This window comes from Penicillium robsamsonii (assembly GCF_028829455.1).
Source record: "Penicillium robsamsonii strain IBT 29466 chromosome Unknown utg000001l_segment0_segment0, whole genome shotgun sequence".
NCBI classification, from domain to species: domain Eukaryota; kingdom Fungi; phylum Ascomycota; class Eurotiomycetes; order Eurotiales; family Aspergillaceae; genus Penicillium; species Penicillium robsamsonii.
In genome coordinates this window covers 1,056,217-1,080,282 of record NW_026643219.1, presented here as the reverse complement: position 1 = coordinate 1,080,282, position 24,066 = coordinate 1,056,217, and the positions used below count along the sequence as shown (strand labels likewise).

The 24,066-nt window shown below is 49.6% G+C and overlaps 9 protein-coding genes across 9 annotated transcripts; 5 read left to right on the top strand and 4 right to left on the bottom strand.

The window, feature by feature from the left end:
- Positions 1-407: 407 nt before the first annotated feature.
- On the top strand, positions 408-2,291 carry N7447_000445 (MFS transporter; the record flags this gene model as incomplete). The annotated part of the gene is made up of 4 exons (XM_057224721.1): positions 408-739; positions 798-1,174; positions 1,227-1,503; positions 1,562-2,291. 4 exons carry the CDS (start codon positions 408-410, stop codon positions 2,289-2,291), a joined length of 1,716 nt encoding a protein of 571 aa, XP_057088737.1.
- Positions 2,292-2,470: 179 nt separating this feature from the next.
- On the bottom strand, positions 2,471-3,023 carry N7447_000444 (nuclear telomere cap complex subunit Ten1; the record flags this gene model as incomplete). Its single annotated transcript, XM_057224720.1, has 2 exons — positions 2,471-2,849; positions 2,938-3,023. 2 exons carry the CDS (start codon positions 3,021-3,023, stop codon positions 2,471-2,473), a joined length of 465 nt encoding a protein of 154 aa, XP_057088736.1.
- Positions 3,024-3,507: 484 nt separating this feature from the next.
- On the top strand, positions 3,508-4,424 carry N7447_000443 (ESCRT-III subunit protein SNF7; the record flags this gene model as incomplete). Its single annotated transcript, XM_057224719.1, has 4 exons — positions 3,508-3,682; positions 3,778-3,982; positions 4,081-4,289; positions 4,348-4,424. 4 exons carry the CDS (start codon positions 3,508-3,510, stop codon positions 4,422-4,424), a joined length of 666 nt encoding a protein of 221 aa, XP_057088735.1.
- Positions 4,425-5,645: 1,221 nt separating this feature from the next.
- On the bottom strand, positions 5,646-7,679 carry N7447_000442 (chromatin structure-remodeling complex subunit RSC7; the record flags this gene model as incomplete). Its single annotated transcript, XM_057224718.1, has 3 exons — positions 5,646-6,258; positions 6,317-7,517; positions 7,631-7,679. 3 exons carry the CDS (start codon positions 7,677-7,679, stop codon positions 5,646-5,648), a joined length of 1,863 nt encoding a protein of 620 aa, XP_057088734.1.
- A 2,500-nt stretch (positions 7,680-10,179) lies between these two features.
- Positions 10,180-13,173, top strand: schA (serine/threonine protein kinase SCH9; the record flags this gene model as incomplete). Its single annotated transcript, XM_057224717.1, has 3 exons — positions 10,180-10,232; positions 10,481-11,677; positions 11,736-13,173. The coding sequence occupies 3 exons, from the start codon at positions 10,180-10,182 to the stop codon at positions 13,171-13,173; spliced, it is 2,688 nt and encodes an 895-aa protein (XP_057088733.1).
- A 34-nt stretch (positions 13,174-13,207) lies between these two features.
- On the bottom strand, positions 13,208-13,465 carry N7447_000440 (uncharacterized protein; the record flags this gene model as incomplete). Its single annotated transcript, XM_057224716.1, has 1 exon — positions 13,208-13,465. One exon carries the CDS (start codon positions 13,463-13,465, stop codon positions 13,208-13,210), a length of 258 nt encoding a protein of 85 aa, XP_057088732.1.
- Positions 13,466-16,832: 3,367 nt separating this feature from the next.
- N7447_000439 (uncharacterized protein) lies at positions 16,833-19,231 on the top strand (the record flags this gene model as incomplete). Its single annotated transcript, XM_057224715.1, has 2 exons — positions 16,833-17,239; positions 17,326-19,231. 2 exons carry the CDS (start codon positions 16,833-16,835, stop codon positions 19,229-19,231), a joined length of 2,313 nt encoding a protein of 770 aa, XP_057088731.1.
- Positions 19,232-19,886: 655 nt separating this feature from the next.
- Positions 19,887-21,830, top strand: N7447_000438 (glutamine--tRNA ligase; the record flags this gene model as incomplete). The annotated part of the gene is made up of 1 exon (XM_057224714.1): positions 19,887-21,830. One exon carries the CDS (start codon positions 19,887-19,889, stop codon positions 21,828-21,830), a length of 1,944 nt encoding a protein of 647 aa, XP_057088730.1.
- Positions 21,831-22,395: 565 nt separating this feature from the next.
- On the bottom strand, positions 22,396-23,973 carry N7447_000437 (proteasome regulatory particle base subunit RPT5; the record flags this gene model as incomplete). Its single annotated transcript, XM_057224713.1, has 3 exons — positions 22,396-23,054; positions 23,116-23,531; positions 23,660-23,973. The coding sequence occupies 3 exons, from the start codon at positions 23,971-23,973 to the stop codon at positions 22,396-22,398; spliced, it is 1,389 nt and encodes a 462-aa protein (XP_057088729.1).
- Positions 23,974-24,066: the final 93 nt, after the last annotated feature.

Here is a 24,066-nt window from a genome sequence, read left to right as displayed (position 1 = left end):
CCCTGCAACCCCTGTAAGCTCTCCAATCCTTATAAGCCCAGCTCATGGTTTATCACAGGTATTTGGCCCCACCTTGGAAAATTCCGAGTTTCAAATTCGACGCCTTCGACTTGTAATTTATATCAGTTTGCAGAGTTGATACTTAAACCTCCCCCGGCGGGATTTAGGCATACTTTTGATATATCCCCTATAAAGAAATAGAGAACGACACACTTTACTATTTTACTACCTTATCTCGGGGCTGAAATCAGAAAACAGACCTTTTACTCCTATTTTCCCCTATTTTATTCACTACAACCCCCTCACACTGGAGTAATGCTCGTCTAATCTCCAGTGTACTCCCATATTAGCTCCCCGAACACTGTTCCACTGTTCCACTGTTTCAAAGATCATCCAAGCTTGTGGGGATGGCAGCTCAATGCCCCAATTCGGATGGCCAAGATAAATGGCCCGAAACCACCGAGAGGGTGTCCCAGGACACAGACTCTATCGAGTCCATTTCCACGGTAGACACACAGACAGACCGCGATGGATTAGGAAAGTCATTGACAGCTCGTGCCTCGCGAACCTCGCATATGTCACTGTCGGAGCGAGTAACGACAATCGCAACCAATGCCACCACCGATCCCGACTATGAGGTCGATTGGGATGGTGACGATGACCCCGAGAACCCCAAAAACTGGACTCTCAAGTATAAGGCTATGGGTATCTTGTTTCTGTCATGGAACACCCTCATTGTGTAAGTTTATATCTCTCAGTTATAAAACACCTGGTTCTCTGGCTAACATATTTGGAAGCGTGTTGTATTCAACTTCTTATACTTCAGGGATTTCATTGATCGCCGAGGAATTTGGCCAGGATGGGACTATCGTTACCCTCGGCTTGACCTTTTATCTGTTTGGTCTTGCCATCGGGTCCATGTTCATGGCCCCGTTGAGTGAGGTCTACGGACGGAAACCTGTCTGTGTAATTTGTCTAGCCGTGTTCACGGTCCTGATCATCCCCTGCGCGCTCGCAAAGTCCGTCACGGCACTGATCGTCATTCGCTTTATTGCTGCTTTCTTCGGCAGTGTCATGATCTCTACCGCACCCGGTATGGTGGCTGACTTGGTGAACGATGAGCACCGTGCTCTCGCGATCTCTGTTTGGAGTATTGGACCACTCAATGGACCAGGTTTGTTCTTGACTTCTCTTTTTTCCGAAAGTCCATTTCTAACCGGATATAGTCATCGGCCCTGTCATCGGAGGCTTCGTCACTCAATATCTTGGCTGGCGTTGGATGTGCTGGATCGCCCTCATGCTCTCCGCTGTTGCTTTGGTCTTTGCTATCCTTCTCAAGGAAACCTACGCGCCGACCATTCTCCAAAAGAAAGCAGCCAAACTCCGCAAGGAGAGTGGCGATTCCCGCTGGTGGAGTCGCTACGACCAAAAGGCGAGCCTTTCTGAGATCCTCAAGCTGAACCTTAGCCGACCATTTGTAATGGCCGCCACGGAGCCAATCTGGTAGGTTCCTTACAATACATTCCACGCCCACAAAACATGAAACTAACACCCTCCCCAGCATCTTCTGGAACATCTACATCGCAATCATCTACGGCATCCTATACCTATGCTTCGTAGCTTACCCAATCGTCTTCCAAGATATCCGTGGATGGCAACTGGGCATGTCCGGACTCGCCTTCCTAGGCATCGGGCTCGGAGTCCTCATCACAATCGCCTGCGAACCTTTAGTCCGGCGATTGATCAACAGTCACGTCAAAGACCCCGAGACCGGTAAACCACACCCAGAAGCAATGGTCTCGTTTGTTTGCATATGCGCAGCGATGATCCCAGTCGGTGAGCTCTGGTTCGCTTGGACATGCTCCCCAGCCTCAATCCCCTGGATTGTGCCCCTGCTAGCGGGTATCCCATTCGGGGCGGGAAATACCGGTGTCTTCATCTATACATCTAACTACTTGACTCACAGCTACGGCATGTATGCTGCTTCTGCTTTGGCGGGCAACTCGGTTATTCGGAGTGTCCTCGGCGGTGTTCTGCCACTTGCTGGCGCTTCTATGTATGCCAGTCTGGGGCCGAATTGGGCAGGCACTCTGCTGGGGGTGTTGGAGGTTGTTATTGTGCCGATTCCATTTGTGTTCTACAAGTATGGACATAAGATTCGCATGAGAAGCCCCCTCATTCTGCGCATGCAGGAGGAGAAGATGAAGTTGGAGGGAAAGCGGGCTAGGAGGCAGATTCAGCTTCAACAGGCGAATCAGTCGGATGAGAAGAATGCGGAAGAGGTGGTTTAGGGTTGCTTTTTACGAATCATTTATCTGATGTTTTTGATTTACGTCTTGATACCCGTGGCCTTGTATCTGAGGTGCTCGAAAAGTAATTATTCAGCAAAATATATAATGCAGAGACACTCGATTAATGCGTGAGTGATTTGGAGTTCCATATAGTCATTTGAGTCATTACAGATGTTTTCTCAGTTGGTAAACTGTATCATTTGCTCGACACGCTGAGAATTACAAAGGATTCTCTCATACTCCCCGATGGCAATAGCTCCCGCTGGGAAAACCATTATTGCCTCGACATACACCGGACGAGGGGGGACCGTAGAAGGCCTCGGGCTCGGCCGACTCGCGTCGTCGGGAGTCGAATAGAATGAAGGTGGTCGTGGCACCGGCTCCAACTCTCTGACATAGCCCACGACATTCAGCCATGTTCCCACGCGCAGTTCTTCCGCCGTCAGGCCCTCGAGGAGGGCATTGATATCGACAGATACAGAGCTTGGAGCTATCTTGCTGCGTGGATAGTTGTGTTCCAGTATCAAATGGCCGGTGGTGATGATATACTGTGTCACACTGTGCGTACACAAAAACGTAAATCATTGTTAGTATTGGAAAGCCTCGAATTTATACTATCTTGTTCTCTGCTCTGGGCCTGACGCACCAGCCAAGAAAGCGGATCTTCGAGTCCGCCTGTAGAGACGAGAGATCGGATAGGAACACGCGAGTCGAAGGACGCGGCCCATTCATCTCTGCGCTAGTTGAAGAAGATGCTCAGCATTGTAAAGATGTGAAGATTGAAAGAAAAGAATAAAAGAGGCAGATTGAAATGTCACAAACACAACGGTCTTGTTGGCGCACGTGACTAGCCTTACCGTGTATGTCATAGGCTCAGCGAGGGGAAAGTCGGGCTCTCTCCCCTCCACTTTGCATTCATCCAGACATTATCCTTGGAAGCGCTCTCGACGAGTCGTGTGTTCCAAACATACTGGTCATTCGGAGCTTATTTTTCACACGCTCTTCCCTTATTTCACCTGTCAGCTCACTGACCTTGACTGGAGCCTATCGCTCCACCTGACTTGCAGCAAAGAAAACAACCAATTTACTCTCCACCTCTCACTCACTCCGGATCTTTAGCGGGTGCCTAGTCTCCTTTGGACATATTACCTGACCACCGACTTATCCTGCTTATTTACTCTGTTCGGTTTCCAGTTACACAGACACCGACATCACCATGTGGTCTTGGTTTGGCGGGGCCGCCGCTCAGAAGCGGAAGGATGCGCCGAAGAACGCTATCCTACAGCTGCGCGAGCAGCTGGATATGCTGCAAAAGCGCGAGAAACATCTCGAGAACCAGATCTCAGAACAGGAGGCAATGGCGCGGAAGAACGTTAACTCAGATAAGAACGGTATGGTTGCGGATCTTGCAGATTGTTGCTGGACATCTATTTACAGGTTTTGGGTGGTGGCTAACGATCTGTTCCTTTAATATTGTGTTGAATAGCCGCCAAGAATGCCCTCCGACGGAAAAAGGTCCACGAGAAGAACCTCGAGCAGACAACAGCTCAGATTATGCAACTCGAGCAGCAGATATACTCCATCGAAGCCGCCAATATCAACCACGAGACCTTGGCTGCTATGAAGCAGGCCGGTGCCGCTATGAAGCATATCCACGGTGGAATGAAGCTCGAGGATGTCGACAAGACGATGTATGTTGCTGCGGGACTCACCGAGTCCATCCCTATACCATTGCCTCTATCGTGGCTCTTGTTAAATTATGTGATGGTCATATACTGATAATTTGCAGGGAGGAACTCCAAGATCAACATGCGCTCAGCACCGAGATCGGAAACGTCATTACCAGTTTCCCTATCGGCGAACAGCCCGACGAGGACGAGCTCGATGCCGAATTGGAGGGTCTGGAGCAGGAGGCCATGGATGCGAAGATGCTCCACACCGGGACCGTACCGGTGGGCAATCAACTGGACCGGTTACCAGCTGCGGGGAATACAGATCGTAAGAACAGAACCCTATACCCAGGTATCACCTATATTGTTTACTAACTCGCCTATAGTCAAACACCCTGCCAAGGCAGAGGAAGACGACGAGGAAGCCGAACTGGCAAAGTTGCGTGCGGAAATGGCCATGTGATGACCTCTTACTTCCAGCCACGCGACCAATGCAGCCTCATTTCTGTTGAAACCTTACCCTTTTTCTATTCTTTGTTCCTTATCTTACCCTTGCATGCATGACCCGGTCGTTTTATCAAGCCATTTCCTCCCTTTGGCTCTCGCTGACGCCCCGCTTACTCTTCTTTATTACCTCTATCTCTCTTCCAAGGTTGTTTCAACCATCCCCTCCATATGATCCGACACTATCCAGGTATTTCCGAGGTCTTGCACTGATCTGTCTTCTGTGACTTTTTTTTTCTGGCTGTTCCACTCCTCGACATCCTTTCTCAAGCCAACGCCATCGATCTCTTGGATTCATGTTCATTTTTGCTTTTTTTTAATGGAGTTTTAGATGACTTCGGTTGTTTTTTTATTTATTCGTGTAAGCTAAGCTATTAATTTTGAATTTTTAGCTTGGGATATCCCGGGTTATACATAGAAAAGTCCTCGGTACGTGCCTTCGTATGTTGTACATCGCCGAGTCTACTCTGCGCTATTATTCCCATTCCTAGCGACACTTCTATAGCTAATCATAATCCTTCTACAATACCGAGAAGAACATATACCCAAAAAAAACTTCCAAAAAAGACATCGTGGTGTCATCTTACATATAAATTCCCTAATATTATCTTGAGCCAGAAAATCACATTATTTGGAGTTTTACGTAGTAATGTGCCTACCTAGGTAGGCCACACATGGGGCTGACTGTACGGAGTATACTCTCTTGTGCATTCATGACTTGAGTTGTAGCTCATTGGTATGATACGGCTGGAAGAGACGGAAGAGATTACATGTATTTTCTATGGGCTGTTTGGGCAAATAAAAACATCTATGACGAAGGTCGCGAAAAGAGTAGCATGCTAGTCCAAGGCAACGATGTGGCGTTAAAAGAGCATATATTCTTGTATAAAAAATAAGGTGGTTCATTATTATCTGAAAGTCCATCACTCGAAGCCGTCAGGTAAACTCAGCTTCGAAGACCGAAAAAGAAAAAACCAGTTAATACATCATGGAGATAGGCAAAGATCTATCCAAGGCGTATGCCTCAAAAGCGAAAGCAGACCCAGACCTAGAAGCAGAAAGAAAGAAAAAAAAAACTCCAGCGGCTTTCACCTGCCATGTCCAGCCACCCAGCCCATGCTAACCCATAAATTTCGCCGACGCGCAAGAATCTCAAGAAAAAAGGAATCAACTTCAGGATTTACGGGTACCAGGCATAGCTCTTGGTTGGCTGGGTACGCTCGCCGTCCTTGGTCTCGATAGTCCACTTGGACTTCCATTCGACCTCCTGTGCCGCAGCGTCAATGAGAGCTTCCTTGCACTCGGGCGGAAGCAACTGGAGAATCTCTGGAGTCATGAACTCGGGATGTTCTGGGTTGGCGACGCTGACCAGGCCGTTGGGGCCAATATCGTGCACATCACCATCAGGGCCCGGGACGCCCATGTTTGAGTATGGCGGGGATTCGTAGACAATGTCCTGGATGACATAGCGGTCGTGGATATAAGTGGGAACAGGGGAAAAGGTAGTGGCGGTGTTTTCGGTAGAGGGTTCACCAGTGGCAGCCTTGTGCGCTTCCTGGGTTTCGTGGGAGGTCTGATTTTCATGGTCGGAAGGAGAGCCTCCGTTGGAGAGGTTCAATGAGTTCATGTTAGTCGTCAACTCGGTCGGGGCGGACGCCGGAGCTGGGGCAACCCGCTCCCAGCGGGCGTGGGTTGGCTGCATGATCTTCGGGTGCTGCATAATATTTGTGTGGACATCGTACACACCACCCAAATTCGCACGACGCGATTCGGCGAGCTTTGAATTAAAGTTGCTATAATGTGTTAGTTGACAGGTCCAATTTGGTTGCTCACTACCAAATATAGACTCACCTTGCAGCACGGGCGTGCTCAAGCATCCAGTTGTCATCAGTGACTGGCACACGCCGTTTCTTGGTATCAACTGGCTTCCCACCAACAAGCGGGACCGCGGGCGCGTTTGTATGATAAACACTGCTTGCGCCGTGCCAGGCGACATACTGATTCCTGTTATAGGTTTCTCCAGGTCCGGGCAATCTGTCTTCCGGAACGGCCAGCTCGCCCTCCACATCGCCGCGCTCGCGAGCAGCAGCTTCGTCATAGTCGTCGATGATCTTCTTGCCGCCGACGATAATCTTTGCGCCGAACTCACGGAACACTGATCGTGCGGTGACAACACCAATGGCCCGTCCCTTGTAAGAGTGGGGGATGAGGTCGCGCTCAATCAAATCACGCTTGGCGTCATCATCAATGATAATCTTGTACAGCATCTTGTGCTTCTGGAAAAACAAGTACGAGTCACGGAAGCCAATGCAGCGAGCCGGTTCAGTCGACAACATGTAGAGGCGGTCCCCGCGACCAAGGATCTTGAATGTACGGACTCGATACTCGCGTCCGCCTTGTAGGTGGCCATTCTCGTCGACCTTAGTAGCGCCGATTGGGTCGGGGGGAATCGACACTTCGTCGTTGATGACATCCATCATGTTTCCTTCCTTATCGACGGGCACCTGGGTGAGATGGGAGGGGCCGCGGTTGCGTGCCCAACGTCCACCGCTAGCAGCAGGCCGGCCGCGACGTCTTTTGACTGGAGTAGAGACTCGAAGTGGTTGCTCGCCGTCGGCAGGATCCCATTCAGGCCGAGGGTTCTTGGGCGGGCGACCAATGCGACGCTTGCCGCGTGGCGGAAGTGATGGGCGGCCAGGTCCGTAGGAAGGTGTGTTGTCTGTGTCGGGAATGATTGAGTCTTCTGCTGGGGTCGCAACACTCAATTGCTCCTCTGGTTTGGATGTAGCAGGTGCTTCAGCAGCCTGGACTTCTGCGCTTTCAGCTTTAGATTCGGCTTCAGGTTCGCGTTCAGGTTCAGGTTCAGGTTGAGGTTCAGGTTCAGGTTGAGGTTCAGGTTCAGGTTCGCGTTCAGGTTCGGGTTCAGCCTCGAGTTCGACGTCGGGATCTTTCTCGGGGGAGTCTTCTGATTCAGCTACAGGCGAGGAGGGTTGAGAGGAAGGGGCGTCGACCATCTCCTCATCAGACCCATCTGGAATTGAAGGTACATTTTCTAAAGCTGGTTAGTCGCAAACGCGTCTAAGGGGAGGGTGAAATTCGATGCATAGTAGAAGAGACGGGTGTGTGTAGCAGGTGCGGGCCAATGCGAGGTTGGGATCAACTCACTTATCGACTTTGCAGCCGCCTGGGCGGCCGCCCTTAGCTTTCGTGGCATTTTGTCGATGGTTGATCGATATGCTGGGGAAGCGCAAATGGGGAGGAATAGCTGTTTTGCGAAGGGCCGAAGTTTTTCCGGGGCGTTCTACGGGCTGCAAACGCGGCAAACAACCACATAGTGCAAACAAGGCAAACTGGTGGGTATATCCTCTATGACGTCATACGCTCTTCCTTACTCCAACGGAGCATTTCGGGCTGCACATCTGCTCGGCCGTTGATCGGCGAACATCCCTGCTTCTGATCTGACTGTTTCTTCGCTATTCGTTCTTCTCCAATTCTAGACCCTCAACCGCCATTGCCGTTTCAAAATGCCCATATTAAATCGATATCATAGGTTGCCTGCCTAGGACAGCATCTCGGGCTTTGTGTTACCCCCTAGTTGGTATGAGAGTGCGGGGATTCAATGCTCAAGATGAGTTCATCTATGAGATCTACATGTTGATAGAATCCCGTAAATACTCACCGGTCGTTTAGTGCACCGTTCTCTCCCGAATCACATTGCCATTAGGTGTTAATTGCATTCAACATGGAGATGACTGCATCAAAATGCATAGGTTAATTTCGTGTGTAACCACTGACCTCATTTTCTCTCTGTGCAGCCAATCTCCAATATCACATGTGAGAGATAGCTCCTGACCCTAGGGGGCTTGAGCAAACCATATCCCAAGTCAGTAGCGAAGTTGCTTGGGACCAAGGAGCATGTTTCAATCGCGGTAACGAGTCACCGCTTGGACCAGGTTGTTCATGGACAACAGATTGGCTTTATTAGCAGTATTTCCCCGAGAGTTCTACCCCAATGGCATATTAAAGGCCATATCTCCTTTTTCGGTCGTGGAAACCCAAATAGTGAATATAAGAACGCCTCCGGAAATATACTTCTGATCAAGTATAATTTCTGCTGGCAGCGGGGAGCTTGAGAAACATGAGTAAAGATGTGCCTACTTTGTTGTACGGAGTACAAGCCCGCAGATCATACCCCAGTGCAGATGACCTACAAGTTCAATCCGAACTCGGACTCGGTCTTGTGCATAACGGAATATGCACATTGAAATCATGCAGGTTTCGGCTGTACATTGATGTAGGTTGTATCAAAAGGTGGTCGAGATGCCCAATATTCGAGTATGAACCGCACGAGCCCATGGTAAAAGAAAACTACGCACTCTTAATGGCGCAAGTCTAGGGTACGAGATTAGATATCATCCTTGATCCAATGCTCTGGATCTATATTTCCATAGCATATAATTCGTCATATATAAAATTCAAGGGAGGTTGAGGAAGGTGGTTGCCGATCACCTCTTTATCCCCCCACCACCACCACCTATTTGAGGGCGTGGATACTATAAGCTGAGGGGTCAAACTGGAGATCGGCAATATAGCTCTCTAGCGCTTTTTCTACAATTATTGTACAGTCGCAGCAAGCTCATTTCTGTGGCACGTACATCATTCACGCGGGTCTTAAATCCGCCGAGCCACATGTTAGCGCAGAGGGACCTCACGATGCGTCCCGATGACGCATGTGGAGGGCAGCCTTGAAGCACCCATGCGACCACAGCATATCTCACATTTCACCTGGTATGCAGATGCAAGGGGAGCTGAGAGCTAGACCTGGGCCATATTGAAAGCTGAAAGGCTGACACGATCTCGGGATCGAGAGTCGATCTATGGGTTTCACAGTTATATTTCATTATTTTATGCAAAAGTGATTTTTCCTCTAAAATAAAGTATACCTTCCATATATGTAGATGGAAACCATCTATAAGAAATATCGGAGGACTCGGATGTCAGATGGAGTGAGAAGTGGAGATAAAGATTTGCACGATAAGAGCGAAAAATAGGAACGCCTAAGAAATTCTCAGCCTCTTTCAAGGTGTAGCCACATGTTGGAGCCTAATGTCAGGATCGTGACCTCGAAAATCCAGTTTTCACATTTTCTTCACATTCTAGCAAAATCAGAAGGGGAATTAAAAAGTTGAAATACCCGGGCAATTCTCTTCATATCTGCTATTGAAGATTATCAGCCACTCATATTCTCCACATGACGTTTATCTCTTTCTGATCTCGGATTTCTAATTTCTAACAATAATTCCTCATTTTCCCCTTAGGAAATAAGTAGAGAGAACCTTTCCGGTAGAACCTATGGTCAGGTTCCAGGTTCTATCAGATTATCCATGGATCCCTTATATATGATATAATCTCATGTCCAGGACTTAATAATACCCGAGAAACAGAGATCTTTTTTTTATCTTCCAAGTTTTTAAGTGAATTTTTCTTATTACTGAAATCCCACTTCTAAATCCCAAAAAGAAATCTATCGAATACCTTTTTTTTCCCTCAAATTAAACTTCATTTTCTTGTTGGGGAAAATCCAAACGGGTTCAAATCCATCCCGCAAACTCCCTTAGCTCATCAAAAAAAATCCTTTTTTCCCCCTTGGAATTCCCCTCCCCCCCCCACCCTCTCGTTCTCTTCATTTTCCAACTTTATTGAATGGAAACACAATGGCCGCGCAGAGTGGACCCGTGTTGCACGGCGACGACATGAAGACAATGAAGTGAGTCAACTTCTTTTTACGGAATTCCTTCCAGAAAGGCGGGGCTGAAGGAGGGAAAAAGAGGGTCCACGATCCCCTCACACCGCATTGCATTACAGTCTGTTCTTCTTGGGGGTTGAATATGCATGAAACACGTTTCGAGGATCCTTTCTCTCTGCCTTTCATATCGGAGCTTGTCGGAATTTGCCTACAACCTTTGAATTGAAGATTTTGTCGTTAATCTGGCTAACCATCTTCCGTCTTAATAGCTCCGGACTGGAAGACGATACCCCAGATCAGATCAGGTCAAATGATTCTACTCCTACGCCGACTGGAATCGCAACACCTGAACCTGATCTGGCCGACAAGCGTCTACCTTCCATTATGCACAACTACTTCCAGGTTGGTTCTCTCTCCGGTGATAAAGCGAGTCTACCGCGGCTATGGTCATGTCTGTCGAAACCCTCTGAGGACCTTCAATCAAATGCGCATACCCAACATTCCTCCGATTCCTCCGAGTCTTTTGTCATGATGGAGCAGGAAGATGGGTCTGATAAGATGGATGAACACCCCAGTCTGCCCACCCCTCCACACTCTTTGTTACAGCACGAGTCGGATGAGATGGAACTTGGGACGAGTCCAGGAGTGTCTTCTATCTTTACAACGTTGAAGAATTACCTCATTTCACCCACACAAACTTCAGAAGACTCTCCTTCCCGCCGTCAAACCTCTCTCCCAGTATCCAGCGTCTCTGATGACCCCGTCCTTGCCACACATTTTTCCAACCCATCCCTACCTCCTGCCTCAAATGCCTTTTCCCTGACTGAAGCTCCCCTCATCGACCATGAGAAACCGCATGTCTCCGTATCTTCCGAGAACCTGGCCAAGCTAACTGAAAACGCGCCCGATGGGTCGCGTCTTAAGAATACCCCACCTCTTACTCCCCGGGCCATGTCCAACGATGCCGCAGCCGCCCAGGAAAAGGCCGCCACTTCGACCCCGCAAGAGAGCTCGGAAGAGACTCCACAATCTGAATTAAAGCCGGACATCGAAACCTCCACGGACGAGATCACCATGAAACTCGATGAAGCATTCCCATCGCAGTCCCAGCCTGAGACTGCGCCTACGCCCGCTGCGACAACAGCATCCCCGGCTAACGGCGCGCCCACAGGCCCGATCAATGGCAAATTGTTTGTGAAGATCACGGATGGTCGAGGATTGCGGCCAAGTTTCGATCCGTATGTGGTGTGTGTATTCGAATGGAATGAGTACATCTCCAAAGGTGCTCGTGATGGTGAGGAGGAAAAGAAACGGCGCCAGCTGGAGTCAGATGCCGAGGAGGCTGCTGGTCGGCCTATGGCCATTCCTTTGAAGACCCGGTCCAGCTCTCACAACAGTGCTATCGAGGGTGATCACAAGGGGCGGACGCCCGTGACTGACCCGCACTGGGATCACGAGGCTACCTTGTATGTTATCCCAACCCAGCTCCTTAACTTGGATCACCCACTAACACGTTTTCTTAAGTGACGTTATGGGAGATCAGTCGGAACTTGATGTCACTGTCTATGACCGCAACAACCAGGAAGCTTTTTTGGGTCACGTACGCCTCTGTATCAACCTCAAGGAAGATCACAGCCGACTAGAAGGCTGGTTCCCCTTGGTCGCGCGCGGTGCCGGCGACAACCAAGTTTCTGGAGAAATCCACCTCGATATGAAGTTCGAAAAGACAGATCGAAAGCAGGTCGGACCGAATGACTTCCTCGTCCTCAAGCTTATCGGCAAAGGAACTTTTGGTCAGGTTTATCAGGTCAAGAAGAAGGACACACAGCGTATCTATGCGATGAAGGTTCTCTCGAAGAAGGTCATCATTCAGAAGAAGGAGGTGATTCACACGCTCGGAGAGCGCAATATCCTAGTACGCACTGCGATGACGGCGTCTCCGTTTATTGTTGGATTGAAGTTCTCCTTCCAAACCCCAACAGATCTGTACCTGGTTACGGATTATATGTCGGGTGGCGAATTGTTCTGGCACCTGCAGCGTGAGGGTCGGTTCCAGGAGGCCCGGGCGAAGTTTTACATTGCCGAGTTGATTCTGGCTCTGCAGCATCTACACGATCATGATATCGTATATCGGGATCTCAAACCGGAGAACATTCTGTTAGATGCCAACGGTCACATTGCGCTCTGCGATTTCGGTCTATCCAAGGCAAATCTGTCACAAAACGACACCACCAATACCTTCTGTGGTACCACAGAATATCTAGCCCCGGAAGTATTGCTTGATGAGCAAGGTTATACAAAGATGGTCGACTTCTGGTCCCTGGGTGTCTTGGTCTTTGAGATGTGCTGTGGCTGGAGCCCGTTCTATGCCGAGGACACTCAGCAGATGTACAAGAATATCGCATTCGGCAAAGTCCGATTCCCCCGTGATGCGCTGAGCACCGAGGGAAGAAACTTCGTCAAGGGTCTGCTCAACCGGAATCCCAAGCATCGACTAGGCGCCAACGGCGATGCTAAGGAACTCATGGCACACCCATTCTTCCACGATATCAACTGGGAGACACTGTGCCGCAAGCAAGTGATTCCTCCGTTCAAGCCGCAGCTGCAGTCTGAAACCGACACCTCCAACTTCGATCCCGAATTCACAAACGCCATGGACCTGAACAATTCGCTCAATCTCCGCGCCGCAAACCTCGCCAACGGCCTCATGCCAGCCTCCACACCATTGTCGCCCGGTATGCAGGCCAATTTCAAGGGATTCACGTTCGTGAATGAAAGCTCTATCGACCACCACCTTATGGACGAGAGCGATCATATGGAAGAAGACTCCATGCACGACGATCACTGGCAACGAAGCCACCGGTCAGGCAACTCGGGCGATCAGCGCATGGCAGGTGTCCAGAAGACGCACGACGGCACGGAGCCCGGGATTTTCAACGTTGATGATACCTTTGACATGTGATTACGTTTTCTTATTTTTTTCGCCTACTGCATGATCATGGAGTCTCGATCTGGCATACGTTATTGTTTCTTCTCTTGTCTTGTACATGCCCTCGGATTGCATCGCTTCCAACCCGCAAATATGGGTTTCCGTTTCCATTTGCCTTCGCCTTGTTTTCTGATTCCCGGTTTGCCCCCACTTCCTTTCCTTCATCCTTTCGGTCTGTTTCCTGTTCTGTCGAATGCCTAGTCAAGACGGTGATCATTCTCTGATCCTGATCCTGGTACCAATTTTGAGCCTCGCTATTCGTCATGGTTACGATCTCTCGTTCGTTTCGTCAGCCAGTTCCCAGTCACATACCCCCACCCCCGGGGTTTCGGTCAGTTTCTTCACGTTCCGTTTCCGATGAAACCCCGGGGGACTCTTGCGTGTTTGTTGGAGTTGGGTTTGGGTGATTTTCATTGTGCACCTTTATTGTCAGTCATCATGTTCTGGGGCGGTTAGTCAAAGCGAGCTCTCTTTGTCTTTGCCTTCTATCCTGTCTCCGGCGCAGTGTTGATAACTTTATCCTCTATCCTCTGGGATTGATGTCCTGAATTTTGATACCTGCTCTTTTCTCTTGGGTCTTTCCTCCGGTCTTCTCTCCTGCTTTCATATTTGCTTTCTCTCTTCGCGGAGTTTTCCTGTTCCAACACGGTACGGTGGTAATTTGAGGGATCTTTCCTCACGGGATTTTCTATTTATTTTTTGCATATCCAGGTTTGATTGAGGCTACCCAGATTCGAGGACAACCGAGTTGTAGCAGAAGGTTTCATTCCAGTTCCATTTTCATGGCGTTAAGACTGACATCGGCATCTCATGGGGCTCGATCTGCATTTGCATCGGGGAAGATGGATAAGCTGCTCTAGTCGAATATCAGACTCTTCTATTCAATCCATCCATTATTACGATCACTACTTCCGAGGCTCACTTGATAAGCTGTTTCCTGTACTCCGTAGCATGTCGTTTACTGTCTTGTTCGGGTTCCTTTGCTACGATGGTTCGTACCTCGTCTAGATACATAGAATATAGGATACAGACAGATGTTTACATGGGGACGGTCACCTAATAATGACACTAAACTCAGATTTGTGCGATTCCTCTCTTATCCCGTCATGAGGTCTGTTTTATCTCTTATCTGTCCAAGCAGCCTTCGAGCCGATATCATGTTCGGCAGGACCACCTTTCTCTTTTAAGAAAATATTTCCTCGACAACCTCCGAGGTCGTTTCTTCTACATCAGTTACATCCTTCCCTTTTAGACTTACACATATAATTGGGGAGCCGCAACCCAACCCAGAACATTTACTATAAGCGCCCCCCCCTTTAGGTACGACGGTATAGATTCCGTCCCCAAAATCAGGATTCGTATCTCCTTCAAGCGTGGTGATACTACCAGGGCCGAATTCAGCCTTGGCCTCAAAGATACACTCTTCTTCTAGACATGAATTTATTCCATTCGGATTGCCATCTTGCATAACAATAAGGTGGAGCCGACTATATGCAACATCGGTGGGCATCTTGGCTTGCCTTGTCATCTTTCTGTCCGTACCACGTCCGGGTCCAGAAAACTCTCGGTGTTTGACCATCTACGGCCCGTTCCTCTTCGGCTGTGAGGTCTTGGGGCACATGTGGAGTGAATCTTGCCGGGTATTCCTATTTCTCCGTTGGTATTCCTACGGGGCTAAGAGATGGGGCCAAGGTTACATTGCCGTATTTGCCAAGCCGAAGCCAGGATTCGACAAGAACACGATGTTGTTGCTTCTTTGAAAGAGACGAATTGGGATCCCATTTTGCCTGTTCATGGTTCCTCTGTTTCCGTTTGGCAAATGGCCTACCATAACATGGTAGTCAAAAGGCAAAAGGCCAAATGGCATGTCAGTTTCATCCTTCTGTATTTTTTGTTTTTTTTAAGGCATTTCTTTTCTCGGTCTCGGGGTTTCAGGAAGAGGGGAGAGGAAGGAGGAAACAAAGCGGGAAGACTAGAGCTTGGGAACATGTGAACGAACTTTTGTTTGCGCTAAAAGCAGCCACAATGTGATTTACTCTGAGAAGGCACGTATGCCTCATATCTCATCGTTTGGGTGTATTCATTTCATAAAATCATTTGCACAGAATGGTCAGGTTCTCATGTCCCTGCTATCCCGAGGTCCCTGGGTCCAGATAGCTTTTTGCAATCTATTATTTTATTTTTAGCAACACTGGACGGTTGTTTGTTATACAACATAGGCGATCGGGATGGTTCCAGGGCCCTACTCCCTTAGTACACGGTGTTGCTGGTTCCCGTCTCGATTGAATGCAGGTACGTGGACAAGTGGACCTTCCAGCTGGAATTTTAAGTCCTAGGAACGCCCCAAAGCGGCACTTTCCAGCCCTAGTGGTCAACATAACGAGATCCAATGGTGCAATTGGCCGTAGTACTAGAGTTGGACCCTCAGTGCGTCTCCACCAGATCGCAATTTTAGTGATTTCTCTTCCACGTTCTGATCTGTTTCGAGTGGATTGAGATATACCCGAGAGTTCCGTCGGCTGCCCATATATATCGCGGCATGTCAAGGGAATGATATGGACGAACTACTCCGTACTACACATTGAAGTGTTTTTTTTTTTTGCATGGAGTAGTCCATTCGCCGATCTTGCTAGATCTGGGGGAGTGTTGGGGATTTCCACTCGAGTCATGTTTCTATTTTTTTGGGGTTTATTATAATTTAATAATAGGTACACTTTGGACTATATGATGTTAGGTTGATATTGTTAATGGTACATATGTCGATCCTTTTATGCCATGCAGTGATGTGCAGACTGGAGTACTCCGTACTGTCGTACATCCAAAGTCAAATGTAAGAAAAGCGTTCCTCCAGGGCTGAGCCGTCCAATTACCTATTTCATTGGCCTGCAGGATGATATGCGCATGGGCCGTTTGGATATAAATAGGGGACATTCAAATGTTCGACATTCGACAATTTACTCGTATTACTATAGGCTGAAACACCTGTACCAATCTAAATCAACTTAAACGATTATACAACAAAAGCAGAGAAAAAAGAAAACGAAAAGGGGTAAAAACGACGACCCACTGGGTTAAACCTAAATGGGCAATAGCGTCAGAACGAACTGAGAGGCTTTTTGATATTCACTTTGTCTTGAAGGGATTGGGGAATATGTACTTGATCTAAATAATTGCAAGTGTACAAGGCTCTTTGTATATATAATATACCTACAGTTCTCTATTTATCCAGATATAAAAAATTATAGGTAACCCCTGAACCGCTTCCCGTCTCCGCTCTGCAGGCATGGCTGCACGGCTGCACGGCTTACAGTAATGTAATCCACCTTCAAATCATTCCTGATGTGGGGGAGATCGACTGCCATTATCATTCCTTTTTCCTTTTTCTCCCTTTTCCAACGTGCTAGTGTTACATAGTTCTGATCCTCTTTTCAGAGGTTCCTACTCTTCTTACTCTTTTCTCTTCACCCTTTCATATCTTGGACTCTATACGCGTGTGACTTTATACGGAATCTGCCGATCTTCATATATTACGCCATTTCCCGAACTCCTTACATTCCCGAACCCCTCCCTATTGGGAATTGATTTTGCTTTTTTTTCTGTCGCGTTTGTTCCGATGCCAGAGCAATTTCGCAATGAGTGTTGTCGCCACTAGAACGGAGACCCCTGTGGTATCTCATTCAATCACCGAGAATCAGGTCGACTGTTCCGTACATTCAAATGCCGTACATTCAAATGCTTCTCGAACCTCCTCGATATCGTCCTATAGAACCAACTATACCGCCTCAACCGCGCCCACCACATACTCCCCATCTTCCCCATCCTCGTCTTACCGCCAATCCGACTCTGTCAATTCTTTTTCCAAGTTAACTGAACCAATTCAGCGCCGAGTACCACACGAGGTCTATGAAGTGATAATCCACCATTTAGAGGAGTTACACAAAGGGCAGCACCAAGCAGGATGTACCACGTGTTTTCAACGAGACTTACACGCCTTATCCTTGACCTGTCGGTCTTGGGAAAAGGCGGTTAGAGGTCCTCTGTGAGTTTGGAGTCCAGTCTCCCCTTGGTTAATTCAAGGGCAGCAAGAAAACCAGGATTGTTCGCTGACTGAACATGCTATACTAGATATCACAGTATACACATTGTCGGAAATGATTCCCCGGCCCAACTCAAGAAATATCGTCTGAAGAGAGGGAGTCGTCTGAAGCTCCTCAGACGAACCCTCCGTGAACGGAAGTTGCTGGCCAACCTTGTATACGAACTACGGGTACCCCAATTAGATTTGCTCTTTACCACGACGAAGCAAGGCACGCAGTGGCAGGAGTACCGAGACCTGGTAGCGTCCGTGGTCATGGTATGCCCGAACTTGGAGCGCCTGTTAGGCTTGTCTATCCCGTATCACCATGAATTTGATCGTCTGACCCATGCTTTGTCGACCCGCAAAAAGCTCAAAGAGCACACATGGGTTTTGGGCGAGGCCGCGCAAGCATCGGAGCTGTCACCGCGTGACGACTCCTGTCCTGGGAGCCTTGGTCCCTCCCAAATGTTCGAGTTTCTGGATTTCCACACCTCGTGGACAAGTCTGGAGACACTAATGCTTTATGGGCTGAACGGAAATGGCGCACTGGAGCCTAGCATCTCCCTGCGCATGTTTAATCTTCTTCCCTCATTGCGCAACCTTTGCATAACTTCCTTCAATAAAGACTCCTTCGATGATAACACAATGATGTGTCTGCCACCATTGGAGTCTTTAAGGTTGGAGAACCTGCCCGGGGTTACAGATGCTGGTCTCTCGCAGTATACGACACGGCCGGAATCACTTTCCCTCAAGACACTCGTCTTAGTCGAGCAGAACATCGAGTCACTGCTAGTCATTTCCAAAATTCTTGCGTCACTACGACAACTTGAACGGTTTAAGATAGTCCAGACCGAAAAGTGCCCAACTTTGCCGGATGAACATATGATTTTCCAGCCTATTCTGGCCTCATCGACCCTAAAATATCTCCACTGGGATGTGGCATGCCCAGACCCAGGCATAGCTCTCACCCAGCTTGATACCCTCCCCTTCCAGAAATCCACAAAATCCTCCAATACCCCCAACTATCATCTTGCCCAAAGCATCATCTCCGCTGGGTTTCCTCAATTGGAAGCTCTCCGCGCACCCTCCGACGTGGAACCCCCAGGTGCGCTCCAGGCTGTCTGCCGGCCTATATTAAAAGGCCAAGCCTTACTCCGACCAGACCGGTACAGCTTGCCTCGCAGCTCCCACGGCTCCGTGAATACCCGACCGCTCGCTCTGCCAGCGGGGAACAACCTGACCTCAGCTCGAATCCGTGCCCAGACATTTATCGACATGGCCGCCAAGGACACCGAGGCCGGCATGCAGGTTCTGATCCAGGATTACTCGGACGAGTATGTGCCGGACAATGCGCAATATTCGCAATTCGAGGAAGAGCCCGACCAGGAAATGGACGACTACGGGATCTGGGCTGCCTGTGAGCGGTTCAAGCACGGGGACAATGACCACAGTGGCCCCAAAACTGTCTACGAGTTCCGCATGCCAACCTTGATGGGCCGTAGTGGTTTCCGGGATCCGGCAACGGGCGCATCGATTCCTCACTTCGTCCTCCGTCCTGATATCACCGGCCAGGAGTCGGACGGTGGCTTGATTGGGTGGAAGCAACTGCTAGCCTCGAACCAGTCACTGTTATATGCTGCCGGAGTAGGCGTCAACTGCTTCGGCAGCGGAAGCCCTTCTATCCCACCTCCCGAGGAGCCCATGTCGCCTGCGTCCACCATTTCCAGGTTTGGCTGGGGAAGCTTGAGTGGGCGGTCTGTGATGGGTACGTCTCCAACGACACCCACGACACCAATCACGCCTATAAGCAGTGTAATGGGCTCGGCCTTACCTTGGGACAAGGACACCTGTACTGGAACCTGGAACCACAAAATGGGCCGGGACTGGTGGTTCCATATGGAGCGTGATCGTCCGGGCAACTCAGAGCTCATCGACGTTAAACAACTTTTCTAACCGATTCTTTCTACTCGATCCTTTTTTTTTTCTTCTCCTTCTATCTCTTGTTCACATACTCTGCCATATACCCCACACTTGTTAGATTCTCTCTTTCTCATATCTTTTTCTGTTCATTTCTTGATCTCGTTTCGATCATCGGATTCGCTGGTTCTTATCTCATTGTACAAGGTTCATGATACACACGCTGCTGTGTCAGACGGATGGAGATCGCGTTGCATAATGATTCGATGTGCTTTGGCTCTTGCCGTTCGAACTATCTTTCATTGTATCATTATTGGCGCGTCGGTGGAAGGTTAATGTGCAGTGTTCTTCTTTCTGTCTTATTTGAGTCTGCGTACTCTCTGTATCATATTTGTACATAATTTGCCTCATAGTATATAATAACTGAGCAGCATATGAAATAGTTCATTATTTTTCCGATGTAAAGATAAGTCCTACAGCCAGTTGTATAGTTAGGTACTTGGACACATGGACACCTGGACAATGTGGCATTAATCCACGACGGTATCCCGCGGCAGTATAGACGATGACTCATCCCGGGCTAAATCGGACCGATAAGCGAATGTCAACTGATAAGCATTGAATACAAAGAGCCCCTCGTTGAGAAAAAAAATATCCCCCACCTTCGCTTTCACAATCGTTATCTGTTGCAATGGACCCCGCAAAGCCCGTTGACCTGCCCGAGAGGCCCAAGGAGGCCACCGAGCCTACGGCTCCACCCAAGAAGTCCAAGAGTCAAGAGAAGAAAGAGGCTGCAGCGGCCAAGAAGGCGGCGGCCAAGCTAGCAAATAAGAACCAGCCCAAACCAAAGGGAGAGGCAAAGGCACCCAAGGCTAAAGAGGCTCCTGCGCCCCGGGACCCTGACGCTATGTTCAAGGTCGGCTTCCTGCACGACGTGTATGAGGAAAAGCCCCTCTCCGAGACCGTCCCCAAGATCCGCACGCGATTCCCGCCCGAGCCCAACGGATACCTCCACATTGGCCACAGCAAGGCCATCGCAATCAACTTCGGGTTTGCGAAACACCACGGTGGCGAGTGTATCCTGCGCTTTGACGACACCAACCCCGAAGGCGAGGAGGAGCGATACTACAATGCCATTCGGGAGATTGTGACATGGCTCGGCTTCACACCTGTGCGTGAGACCAACGCCAGCGATAACTTCGACCGTCTCTACGAGCTCGCAGAGGATCTCATCAACCGTGATGGCGCATACGTCTGCCATTGCACCAAGTCCGAGATCAAGGCCCAGCGTGGTGAGGTCGAGGGTGGCCAGCGCGGTGGAGAACGTTTCTCATGCAGCCACCGCACACGACCCATTGAGGAGTCCATGGCCGAGTTCCGCGCCATGCGCGACGGAAAATACAAGGCTGGTGAGGCAGCACTGCGCATGAAGCAGGATATCACAGACCCGAACCCGCAGATGTGGGATCTGTTCGCCTGGCGCATTATGGGCACTGAGGACAGGCAGCACCACCTCACCGGCGGCAAGTGGAAGATTTACCCGACCTACGACTTCGCGCACTGCTTGTGTGATAGTATCGAGGAAATCTCGCACTCGCTATGCACAACCGAATTCGAGCTCTCTCGTGTCTCGTACGAATGGCTCTGCAACAAGCTGGAGGTCTACTGCCCCAACCAGCGTGAGTACGGCCGTCTTAACATCACCGGTACAGTTCTGTCCAAGCGCAAGATCATCCAGCTCGTCAAGGAAGGTCATGTCCGCGACTGGGATGACCCACGCCTGTACACGCTCATCGCGTTGCGCCGTCGCGGCGTGCCCCCCGGCGCGATTCTCGCCTTCGTTAACGACCTCGGCGTCACAAAGAACACCACCAACGTCCAGGTTGCCAAATTCGAACAAACCGTCCGCCAGTACCTTGAAACCACCGTCCCTCGCCTGATGGTCGTCCTCGAGCCGCTGAAGGTCATCATCGACGATCTCCCGGAAGACCACCTCGAGCTCCTCGACTGCCCCTTCTCCAAGGACCCAGCCTTCGGCACCCACAACATCCCCTTCACGAAGACAGTCTACATCGAGCGCTCTGACTTCCGCGCCGTCGACTCACCAGACTACTTCCGCCTCGCCCCAGGCAAAACAGTTGGCCTTCTCAAAGCCCCCTACCCCATCACGGCGACCTCCTTCGAAACAGACCCTGCCACCGGCGAGGTCACCTGCGTGCACGCCAAATACGAGAAACCCGCCGAAGGCGAAGCCGTCAAGAAACCCAAGTCCTTCATCCACTGGATCGGCGAGTCGGCCGCACACAACAGCCCCATCCGCGCTGAGGTCCGTGCTTTCAATTCCCTCTTCAAGTCGGAGGATCCGTCTGCCCACCCGGCTGGTTTCATCGCCGATATCAACCCGGACTCCGAGGAGATCTTCAAGGATGCTATGGTCGAGACTGGATTCCGGGATATCTCCCGCTCGGCGCCGTGGCCTAAGGAGGAAGGTGCTGCCGAGCCTGGTGAGAATAAGCACTCTATCCGCTTCCAGGGTATGCGTGTTGCGTACTTTGCTGTTGATCGCGAGTCTACTGATGAGAAGTTGGTGCTCAATCGCATTGTTACTCTTAAGGATACCCAGGGTAAGAATTAAGGCTTAGAACTGGGGGTTTTCTGATCAGAATACCTTTCTTTCTTTGTCCTTAACTCTTTTAGTTTCTCTGTTATTTTTTTCCTGTTCCTTTTATTTAAAACACATGGTGGAAGTTGTGTGGAAGTGTGTGATAAGCCACGGTTGTTGGTATGGATTTATGACCATTGCATCTTTGCGTGTCTTTTTATCTTTTTTTCGGCTCTTGGAGATTCTCTAGGCTGTTGTGGTATTCACTATGCATACTTGATTCTAGTAGCAGTTATTGATATACGTTACAATGCACGGTGATCAAGTAGGACTTTTGAATCTGAATATCTCTGACTACGACTACAACTCCGCCATATAGACAGTACATTCGTCATATGGCAAATAATCAAATAGAATTTACTTGGAAGATGTATGAAGAAAATCGTAATAAAAGGTCTACGCCATTCATGCATAACGAATTACCGGCTTCCATTCAAGCCGAGGGAGCATACATACACGAGATGACTCGAGACGTCAAAAAGAGTAAAGCAGAGAAAAACGTGTATGGACCAGGACATAAAAGGCAAGACGGTCTACTCTAAACATAGATGCCCATGTTGGTATCCTTCTTCTTAGCCTGGACCTCGGCGATAGCATCGACGTAGTTCTCATGGCCGATCTTGCTCAAACCCTTCCGGAGTGCAATCATACCAGCCTCAACACAAACAGCCTTGAGCTGGGCACCACCGAACTCGTCCGTGCTGCGAGCCAACTCGGCCCAGTTGACGCTATCCTCAACGGACATCTTGCGCGAGTGAATTTGCAGGATGTTGGCGCGGGCTTCCTCGTTCGGCAGGGGGAACTCGATCTTTCGATCCAGACGACCCGAACGCAGAAGGGCAGGATCCAGCACATCGACACGGTTGGTTGCCGCCAGGACCTTGATGCGGTCGTCCGAGGCAAAGCCGTCCAGTTGGTTCAGGAGTTCCAGCATGGTTCGCTGCACTTCGCGATCTCCAGATTTCTCTGAGTCGAAACGTTTGGTACCCACGGCATCCAGCTCGTCAATAAAGATGATAGAGGGCGCCTTCTCCTTGGCCAGGGCAAAGCAGTCGCGCACAAGTTTGGCGCCATCTCCGATGAACATCTGCACGAGTTGAGGTCCGGCGAGCTTAAGGAATGTGGCGTTCGTTTCGGCAGCACAGGCACGGGCCAGAAGCGTCTTACCGGTACCTGGGGGTCCGTACATCAAAGCACCTACGGAAGAGAAATGAACATGTTAGCTTTGGAGTACAGGGGAAAAGGGAAAGTAACTCACCCTTAGGGGCCTTGATGCCAATTTTCTTAAAGCGCTCTGCCTCCTTCATAGGCCATACGATAGCTTCCACAATCTCTTCGATCTGCTTATCCAGACCACCAATATCTGTGTACTTCTCCGTAGGCTTCTCGTCGACCTCCATTGCCTTGACGCGGTTGTCATACTCGGCAGGTAGTGTGTCCAGAATGAGATATGAGTCCTTGTTGACACCGATCAAGTCACCGGGCTTCAGCGTTTCGTGATCGACCAGGCCAATGAGGGGAAGGAAGATTGTCTGGCGGGTGGAGGTCTTGATGACAGCGGATTTTCCTACGCGGGTGGCATCCAGGTCGATATTAGCCCCTTCCTCTGCTGCCTCTGCCTCCACATCAAGATCCAATAGCTCGACGACGTTTCCAACAAGGTATGGTAGCTGTCTAGATAGTCGCAGATAAGAATGTCAGTAGACCGTTGAAAGGAAAGTGTCTTTTCGCCGATCCGCAAGCCGGCAACCAAGCTCCGCGGGCATGCAGAACAACGAATACGGGGATCGGTGAAAGCACACCTGTTGTTCTCAATCTTCTCTTGATTATCCTTCACCTTCTCCCTCATTGTGCTCTGCTCATGTGTCAAACGTTGGAACTCGCTTTTCATGATTCGCATCTCGTTCTCCAGCATCCGCCGTCGCGTAACGATGTCTGTCGTGCTTGAGTTCAAGATATCCTCGTCCAGCATCTCTTCTTCTTCGTCTTTTTTGTCGGCATCTTGCATATCGGCATCGCCGTCGCCTTCGGATTTCTTGCCATCGCCATCGTTCTGGTCTTGCTTCTTCTCTCTCTGCTCCTGCTCAAGGTCGTCGAGGTCCTCAAGAGTCGACATGGCGGAATCGAGAAATTGGGAATTATAGAATTAAATCAATAGAAATCTCGGAGATCAAAAGCCAGCAGGTCGATAGATTGAAAAAGGATGGGG